The 9,942-nt window shown below is 41.7% G+C and overlaps 1 protein-coding gene across 5 annotated transcripts; it reads left to right on the top strand.

Annotated features, from left to right (window-relative positions):
* The first annotated feature begins 876 nt into the window (after positions 1-876).
* ABRACL (ABRA C-terminal like) lies at positions 877-5,820 on the top strand. Of its 5 annotated transcripts, none has more exons than XM_085299286.1 (3): positions 877-993; positions 4,049-4,115; positions 5,283-5,820. In XM_085299286.1, the coding sequence occupies exons 2-3, from the start codon at positions 4,055-4,057 to the stop codon at positions 5,465-5,467; spliced, it is 246 nt and encodes an 81-aa protein (XP_085155412.1). In that variant the 5' UTR covers positions 877-993; positions 4,049-4,054; the 3' UTR covers positions 5,468-5,820. The 5 variants fall into 5 exon arrangements, with proteins under 5 accessions (XP_085155412.1, XP_085155411.1, XP_085155407.1 ...); XM_085299285.1 differs by lacking the exon at positions 877-993 and adding an exon at positions 1,117-1,407; XM_085299281.1 differs by lacking the exon at positions 877-993 and adding an exon at positions 1,589-1,636.
* The last annotated feature ends 4,122 nt before the right edge of the window (positions 5,821-9,942 follow it).

Below are 9,942 nucleotides of genomic sequence, written 5' to 3'. Positions count from 1 at the left end.
TAAAATGCACAGCTCACAGTCTGAGAAATTATCTGTCTCACCTTTATAAACTAAGGCATGAAGACATGAATTGCAAGGGCTGGAAATAGCATCTTATACCAGCTCTGCTTTGGCRGGGGCAGTTGTGCCTGATAAAGGAGGAGAGACAGCTAGGAATGCCAATGTTTTAAGCTGTGCCACTGAGAATTTTCAGAAAATACTTGGTGAGTGCCTTGCCTCTGACTAGCAGGCTTGTTATTTTGTAAGAGTACTTTGTCCTTTCCTTTAATGCCTGTGTCCTTGAGAGAAAATGTAAACACTGCTATGAGGTGAAGTAAGAAAGACAACAGCAGTAGCAAATAYGATACAAAAATTTAAACTGCATTCTCCTTATTTCTGTAGTGTCAAAGTGCAAGGACTTGGAGGTGAATGAAAAACAGGCTAATATGCAACATGACTTTATCAAAGTAAATCATGTTAAAGTAGCTCATTAACATTTTTGAAAATAAGTGTTCTTCTAGGAGAAAACAAATGCCCTGGACTTCACAAAGCTTTTGGCTTTGTGGGGAAAACAGCAGAGATGGAGGGTACGAGGCACAGTACAGTAATAGAAAGTGACTGAACAGAACATAATGTTTTACATTGAGAACAGAAATACTAGAAGGGGAGTTCCTCGAGGACTAGTCTTGGAACTGATTTTTCCTAGTAAATTCATTAATGCCCTTTTCACAGAAAGAACAAGGCATACTGATGAAGCCTGCAGATGACACAAAATTGGGTCGTGAAACATGGTGAAGAATGAGGTCCCCACAGAGGGAGAACTGCGTAACCTTAACATCAGATTTAAACAGAAGTCTGCCGAAACACACGGTTACGTGCTTAGTCTGGGAGCTCGTCTGCTAAAAGTGACTGAGGAAGAACCAGACCTGCTGCCAAAGACTGGGATGCCCCTGGGACAGTGCTGTGCTGCAGCACTCGGTAGGCAGGGCAACACCAACTCTAGATGTTTAACAGGTAAAGTAATTCGGGTAGGTCAGTATAAATCATATTAAAGCAAGTAATGGCACAGCTGCCTCCGAGATGTGCAGAAATACTGCTGCAGCGGGCAGAGCAGCCTGCTGGTCCCCTCAGAGGAGTGGGGAGGAGTGAAGGGGCTGGAGCCAGTGGCCCGGTCTGCCCGATGAGGAGCCCTCCAGAAGCGGGCGAGGGCCGCCAGGCTGGCACAGGGCCACGGGCGGCCGAGGCCGGGAGAAGTAGCCGATTTCTAACAGCGGGGGCGGCCGCACCGGGCCGGAGGCGAGCGGACAGGGCTGGCAGCAGCCCCCGCCACCCTGCGCCTGCAAGKCGCAAGATGGCGGCGCGGGCGCGGCTCCCCCACCCGCGAGCTGCCGCCGGGTCCGGGCGYGGCGGGGGAAAGAAGTTACCCCGGTGAGCACCCAGCCTCCCTCTCTCCCTCCCTGCACAGCCGCGGCGGTCGCTACCCGCCCGCCCGGAAGCCGCTCTCGGCGGAAAACCGCGCGAGGCGAGGCCTCGCCGCCGCCCGCCCGCCCGCGCCCTCCCCCCCTCGGCGGCCGCGGGCTCCTTTCGCTTGGCRTCGGCCTCGCCGCTGCCGCTCTCCCTGCCTCCGGCTCTCCGCGGCTCCCGGCGACGGCAGCGGGTGAGTAGCGGGGCTCCCCTGCCTCTGGGGAGAGCGGGGCAGGCGCTGCCCGCGGAGGGGAGGAGAGGGGAGGGCGCTCCCCTTTCCTTCCCCYTTTCCGCTTCCCGAGCTCCCCTTTTCCTGCGCGTTGCCGCCCCGGGCGGGAGGGGGCTCAGCTCGTGCCCTCGGACTCGCCATCTTTCCGGCGCCTTGCCGCCTCTGTAACGGGAGAGGTGCGTGCGGTCGCTCCGAGAGATGAGCGCGAAGGGAAATAACTCGGTGTGCCGGCAGTACGAGGGCCCCGCTTCTTGGGTGAATTTCCAGTAAATAGAGGGAAGTTTAATTTTCATGTTAAGTAACCACCTTGGCCTCTGCCGGTRTCTCTGTCTAATGAACATGAGACACTTTGCTATTTGGTGTGTGCGGTACATGACAATATAAAATTAATATTTGAACGTGAATATTTAATTTTGAAATACCTAGAATCTGTTCTTCCACTTACGCCTTACACAGCTATAGTTCTCTTTGATCTTGAGAATTTTGCATAGTAAWGTAGATTTTTTTAAAAAAATTATTTATAAATGTTACTATTTAAATTCACGGTGTGTATAGCTCTGGGGGATAGAAAAGGACAACTTTAAGGAAGCTGATGATATTATAACAGCAAGTATTAAAATTGCCAGTTTGGCAGATTATTAATGGTACTGTAAACTCTTTGTTAGTGGGTCATATTTTCCTCAGTGACTTTTAAYGATATAATACTCAGTTAAATAAAGCTTAAAAGCTTATAGAGTTTATTTGTTCTATGACCTAACATAATTAAAATTCTGAAGTCGTGTTACCATGCAATTTTAACACACTTTTTGGGGAGGAGATAACCAAGGCACTATATGCTGCTGTAAAGCTATATGTTAGTTTGTTAATATCTGCTTGAATGTTTGTTGTTATTGTGTGTTGGGGATGAAACTGTGGCTTGGGTGAGGTGGTGTCTAAAATCCATGCTGATGCTAAGCTTGCTCAAATTGTCATGTAAAAAAAAAGATGGATCTTTTTGTGAGTCAATTTGTATTTTGAAAATCAAATTCTGTTTGTTGTATTTTAGCACTTGCGTAAGTCATGAGGGGTCTGGAGGTAGAACTATATCACTCTTACCTATTTTAAACCAATAAATTAAAAAGAAAAGGAATTTCTCTTTGTTTTATTAGAAGGAAGAGTTGTTGATGCAGCCTGATATTATGATCTAGCTCTGTTTTCTTACTAGATCTGTGCAGAATTGCAGTTCCCTGAACAGTAGAGACAGGATCTGTGCTCACAACCTGAGACCCTTTCAGATAGTACTCAACCCCCAAAGCTCTCTCTATAGCTTTTATTCCACACTGTGTTGCCAGTGCCTGTTGAGGCTGCATTTGACACTTTCTGTCTGCTTTCTTTGTGACTCCAGGTTCCATGTACTTATCTTGACACTATTATTAGCTTGAGATGTTCCATGTCTAAAGGTTTCATTGTGTTGACACTACCTTGTATACAACGTAGATCTCAAAGCACATTTTAGGTTCTTGCAGTTATTAACCTTGGGTCGTTTGTTGCCAAAAAAATGTTTTATGCAACTGTAGTATTGCCATAAGTTGCATATGTTTAAACTTTCATGGCATTGATGTGTATTAATGACAATTGCCATGTTTTGCAGYGAGGAGATGCACCAGATCATGTTTTGTATTGCAGTAGTTTCTTGGGATCCCTSTGAATGGAGATAAATATTGGCATCCTTAGGACACTTGCATAGTTTGTCTCAGGATCAGTTCTACTGTCAGTAGTGGATATGCAGTAGCAGCTGCCCTGTCAGGCACTACATGCGTAGACCTGCTATAACGAGCTAGATGTCTGGGGTATCTTGGCAGGACGAGTAGAAAGCTGGGCATGGTTTTAAAAACAAAACCCTACAGCCACTTGCCCACCACCATATGCCCTCTTAGAGGGGAATTTGAAGAAATGTATTCCCTTTTTTTCTGAGATCATTGATAGAAGAATGCAAAGCCCCCAAAGACCTATGATGTAACCAAACCAAGATGCTCTTTATTTTTGACTGCTCTTGAAATAATGATCAGCCTAAGCTGATCATTGTTTAAAAAGAAAGAAACAAATAAAATAAATATCCCCCAAACAGACCCACACATTTTAGCACTTTGAGGCGAGCTTTTCGTATATGAGTTTAGAAAGTACTGAGGTTTTCTCTTTCTATCCTTTTCCACAAAAATATGGTGGCTCTATCCTTTCAGTACTGAAATCTTAGACTATCCTATAACTATGTGTCTCCAGGCTGCAGGGATTTATAAGATGCTGTGATACTTCTCATAAACAGAACAGGCTATGATGGACATGTGCAAAAACCACATGGTGTCCTAATAACTTTGTTAAATTTATTTTATTTTTTAGACAACAATGAACGTGGAACATGAAATTGACCTCTTAGTTGAGGAGATTCGGCGGTTGGGAACCAAAAGTAAGTATTGTAATAAAGTATTATAATATCTGTGACCATACATATGTTGTCATGTTATACCAACTTTTGAACTTGGCAAGTTTAATTAATCAGGCTCAGATATCCTGAGAATTTGTATATGTGATTAATGTTGGACTGCACAGTACTCTCTAGAATTCATCATCTAAAGTAGTCCCATTATGAAGTTAAACACTTAAGGCTCTGCAGCACAGGGGAAGTTGGCCTGAAATTGTACTCCCATTAAAATCAACTGCAAAATTACCCTTTTATTTAGACTTCAAAGATACTGGCTACAGCCATCAAAGGAAAAAGTTACTCCTTTACCTTCCAGCCACTTCCTTGGTAACTACTGAACTTCYGTACAGTGTTCATACACTTCATTCCTGATCATCGTAGTATTGTTTTGAGGGAATTGATCTGTATGCTTAAAACTCTTAATCCAGGAGCTATAGTCCCAACCTTTTCTTGAACTTGGTTAGAATGTAGACTTTTCCATTCAGAATGTTCTTCATTGTTAAAAATCTACTTTCTTTGCAAATATTTTTGCAATTTGTGGATGTGGAACCTGTTATATATTGCTCAGTTCTCATGCAATTCCCTTTGTTTTCATTTATTTTTAAAAATCAAACTATTGTATGCTTCTTACATTTCATATGATTGTATGTGTCTTTTAGATTATTCAATCTAGCTAACCTTAAAATGTATTTTCAGATTCTTACTTTGTATATGAGAAAGGCACTCGCACTTTTTTAATGTGGACCTTAAATATTCATAAATATARAAACTTATTTGAAACAAATTTACTTCTTGTGCTTTGAAGACATTCAGTAGCCTGGGTTGGTCATAGGTTTCAGAAGTCATCAGTAAAAAGAAACACAGTTGGTACATGGTCCTTCATACAAGTCACTGGTGGGGAGGGAAAGGAAAAGTCTTACCGTGCGGGAACTTTGCCTAATGTTTATCATCAGCATTCATAGTATCTTCTCCCATAGTGCTATTTCCTATAAGGACAAACATCATGGAAGTGAAGGGAGTATCAGGTTGATAGCAATTGGGGAACACCATGGAGTTTACTTTCAGCATTCTAGTATTATGCTTCTATTCCCCCAGTAATCTCCTAACTGGAAAACAGTCTGCATGTGTTTTCATGTTTTATCTCTGATTTAGATGCTGATGGACAAGTGAGTGTGAAATTTGGTGTGCTCTTTGCTGATGAAAAATGTGCCAACCTCTTTGAAGCTTTAGTGGGAACTCTTAAGGCTGCAAAACGACGAAAGATTGTCTCTTATCAAGGGGAACTACTTTTACAAGGTGTTCATGACAACGTTGATATCATGCTACTGCAGGATTGAAGCAGCATACATTTCAGCTGTGCATTAATTGAATTGTTTCAGGCAGTGACTTGCAACTTTCTCTGAATAAGGCTAATGATTCTAGTATGTTTTGATGTATTTTCTATATCTTTCTAGTCTAAAAGAAGCCATCCTATTTTGGAAAACATTCCCTTTTGTAATTCTTCTTCAAACAGTACTGTACACGATAAGGTGAAAGATGCCAGTTTTCAGGTTTTTTTCAATCTCAGGTAATACTCATAAAGGTATTTGATGGTTGTTTTCAACACATGAAGAAGGAGACTGATAATTTAATGTTTACAAATTAAAATGTGCCATGAAAGTGTAAAATAAAAGCACATAATAGATTTGTATTGCTGTATTTTTTTACTTGCAAACAGAAATGAAAGCAAATTGAATTCCGGTAAGCAACATGATTAAATGACTATACAGAAAATGTGCCAGTGAGTTGGAAATAACTTTGCAGCATGGTTCAATCAAAGAATGTCCATCTTTTGTTACAAGGAGCAAAAACAAAGAACATTGAGTCAGATATTTAAGTAGGCTTGCTTCAGAGCGGGTTTGTAAGAGTGAACTGAGTGCCACATGTTCAGCAAAGCTCAGACTAGTGATAATTTGCTTCTGCGTGGCAATCACAGTTTTACTTCCCACACTGCTGAATTCCCTCAGCAGAATTTACTATAACCTCCAGCCCTTCCCACCTCTGTATTGCATGTTTCTCCTGTTAGTGGGAGGAAGCATAGCTGAGGCAAGCCAATGCTACAGCAATTCCTCATTGTTTCTAGCTCTGTAAAAGCAATGGCAGTGAGGAATGCAGTTTAAGGCAGCTGTAGAGCTTCTTCAGCTTGTCTGGTGGTTCACATGAAAAAGGAAAGAGCATATAAATGCATAGTAAGTATGAACTTGTTCTCAGTCTAGAATTACTTCAGTAGCAATTTTCACTATTTTTTTTTCTTGTTAGACTAACAAATAGATACCTGCTCATATGTCACAAAGTGTTTGTTTAATGACYAGATTGTGCACAGAAAGCTACAAATGATAGACGTGCCCCATGCATCTCTGGCAGTGTAATATACCTTCATTTATTTGTCTCTAAACTTATGAAGGAAATGGGTGAGGAGTTCCCTGAATGCTATCACACAAAGTTAACCGGAAGCTGTACAGCAACTTCAGATTGTGATTATTTCTCACACAGAAATCATATGTTCTCTTAATCACCCCAGGCATAGATTGAGAGGAGAGGAAAAAATAGCCCTTTAGATTGTTTTCTAACCTACTGCTAATTCTTCTTAGTAGGGAGAAAGAGTTGTTTTATGGTGAAAGCCACAGTGAGTCTAAGCAAACTGACTACTGCTCTGTGCTTCACTTACACTCTTTAAAGTTGATGAACTTGCAAGGTGGGTGAATTTCCCTATGCTTAACAGCCTTTTGCAAGTGCAGAATGCTTTAAAGATACCTTCTTATTTCTAGACAGAGGAAATGCATGCATGACGATGGAATGTCTCTGTGTAATTCCAGCTGCTGTCCCTTCAATCTTTGCTTACTCTGCTTCATGCAGGAAGAGAAAAGCTTAAAGCATGTGTGGAACAGACTTGGGCTGCTTCTGCCTGTGCTGGCCCTAGAATCTGGACAGCAGGGAAGCGATATGCAGGGAAGGTCGAGTTGTCTGTGTACAGGCCAGTTCAAGTTCGGAAGCAGGGCAGACTGTCAGCAAGGTTTACAGGCTCCAATGCAGTGTCACTCAAATGCTGTTCTTCTGTTTCCAAACCTGAGCTGACAAATGCATGGGCCACTGTACTCCATGGGTAGAAGGGAGGCTGGGGCCAGACCTTCTGCATTTGAGATGAAAGCAGAGGGCTTTGTGATACCAGATAACCACAGTTTTTTCCTCTTTTTCCTCTGCCTCTTGTTTTACAGAAGGCCTGAGTCATTGTCTGGCTTCCTAGGATAGCCTGCATATGCTGAGATAGTGCTTTGTGAAATTTGGGGATGTAGGCTTTAGTGTGTGTGGGGGATTCTCTGGGCACATTCACAACAGCTCAGTAAGCAGTGAAGGAGCTTCAGGCTTGAAGATTTAGGTACTAGTAAATTCAAAGTTCAGTGCTGGTTTGGAGCTGAGAAGGGATTATGAAAAGACCTTTACGTCTCATTTTGAATTTATCCTTTTAGCAATACTAATAAATGTATCCATGGCTTCTGGGAACACTGTGTAGCAAGAAACGGAGAAACTTGGCACTAAAGCAAATGTGTAACAACCACAGGAGACTCCGACTGTGTACTGCCTGAGGAGGTTAAGATTCATTTTTTGCTCTGTTTCTGGAAGCAGAAGAGGAACAATGTACACAGACAAGTATATCCAAGAACTTGTCCTAAGTGGAATGTGTAACTTGTCTGGTGGCTCCTGAGTTGTGTAGGCTTCTTTAGACTCCACACCAGCACTCCTGACCKCATTTCTAAATTTGTCACAGCAAAAATCAAATGCTAAGTATTTCACATGTGGGGGATCAGGCCTCTATATCCTCTTGCCAGAAGGAAATAATTACCACAGCTAATGGCTGAGACGCAAGATGTTCCTGGAGCACTTGACACAATAATGGAAAAGCTAATTACGGGAAAGACATTACCTATTTCTGTGAGCAATAGGACAGATAGCAATCCACTATGGTGGGTTCATGACCCTATCAGTCATGGGTCTGAGGGAAATGAGTAGGTCAGGCAGGAACAACAGTGATTCCAAAATAGCAAGTCATTCCCCTGACTGCTGCAAAATAAGAAGATATAAAGGTATGATCYTGAACAACGTCAGAGTGGTCAACGGAGTGGTTACTTGCATATCCTAGTGCTGGGAAATGAGTTAAGGACTAGTTAAACTGATTCAGTCTTTTACCTGCCCAAGATCTTGGAGCATGGTGGAACCCAGGAACAAGATTTGATGAGCCGCAGGTAAATCTAGCCAGTGCAGCTTAAGATGTTACCACTGTGTCTTCAGCAGGGACTGTTAAGAGTAATGGATGGAGTGGAATGTATRTACTCACCTCACCTCAGCTGCTTCCATGCAAAATCCAGTGACTGAATATAAATGTGCTTTCCAAGGCAGTTTTGACTAAGCCATGAAGTAAACTTGAGCAGATGAAGGACTCAAATGTATACGGTATTATCTTTCCCATGCCTCTTCCCCATTGGAACGAATTTTGAAAATGCATATTGTTTTTGCTCGTTTTCCATCTCCCTTCCAGAGCTTTCCTGGAGGTGTTCTTTCTCCTTCAGGGGAAATTCTCTTGGTGACAGCAATGCCACTTCTGCAGTTTGTATCTGTATAAAGTTGGTTGTCTTTGCTTAGATTCTTTGTCGCAAAAAATACTTGAATGAAAGAATAAAAAGTAAGAGTGGCAGGAAATTTGCACATACTGACTATACTGCAGCTGATACTTAGGAGTTTTACTTAAAAAATGTTGAATGTTTCAGAGAGAGGCTGAGATTCTCTTCTCCTCCAGCAGCACAAAATGATGGTTAAGCAAGTTTAAACAGTTGCAGAGTCTTTGTTTGGCCGCTACAGCATGAACCAAATAATGCCACAGGACTGGCCTAATGTTTTGGCTCAAAACATCACAAAAAATTATCAGTATCTTTGACTCACTCCCACCTAGTATAAAAAAACTRTCCTGAAGGTTTGGTCTGCACAGTGCAGCATAGTTCACATTTTGTATTGCCTGAAAATCCTCTGTCTGATAATTGTGTGACAGGGATTGTGATTTCAAGACTTAAAACACAAACAAACACAAACCTCCYAGACTTAAGCATTTCTTTTGGAAGGTGCTTAAAGTAACTTTTACAAAAGTGTTAATTTCCTTCTCAAGTAAATGTGGAACTTTTGCTCTGTAACACATCTTTATCTGATGGAGAATAAGAAGGCAATCATTCTGAATTCGGTCACAAAGCGTAGAACTAAATATGAACAAAGCAATTTGAAGGAAAACGAACTCCTAGACCAAAAATATGTTTCAGTGCTCTGACAGTTCTTTGGAAAAATGAGTGATCTGGTTAGGTTAAAGAATATGAGCTTGATGACCCGATAGCATATTTAAGCCTGAATACCTTGCAGTACAAAAATTAGTATGACATACTTTGTTTTGCACCCCAAATGGCAATGATAYGTGCCAAAAATACTGTATTTTTTTTTCTGCTTCCCTACAGACCAATCAAGTTTTTTTAGGAAATAGGCCATGAAGCTTGTGATAAGGACATACCTGCTCCTTTTTGTGCATGTATCACAAAAAGAAAGTGAGGACAAAACAGTTACTAAGTGCTATCAAATAGGTGTAGACAGGATCAAAGTCAAAACTATTGATGCTGTAGATGACAGTGAAAAACAGAAGTCTGCCTTTGCTCGATGAACAAACACTATACCAGCTTATATCTTCTGAAAATCTGATTTTAAAGGCATGATATCTTCAATATTTTGATCTGAAATGACA

Source organism: Rhea americana, unplaced genomic scaffold (assembly GCF_003343005.1).
Source record: "Rhea americana isolate MKP2758 unplaced genomic scaffold, rheAme1 scaffold_149, whole genome shotgun sequence".
In the NCBI taxonomy this organism is placed as follows: domain Eukaryota; kingdom Metazoa; phylum Chordata; class Aves; order Rheiformes; family Rheidae; genus Rhea; species Rhea americana.
This window is presented reverse-complemented; position numbering and strand designations above follow the sequence as displayed.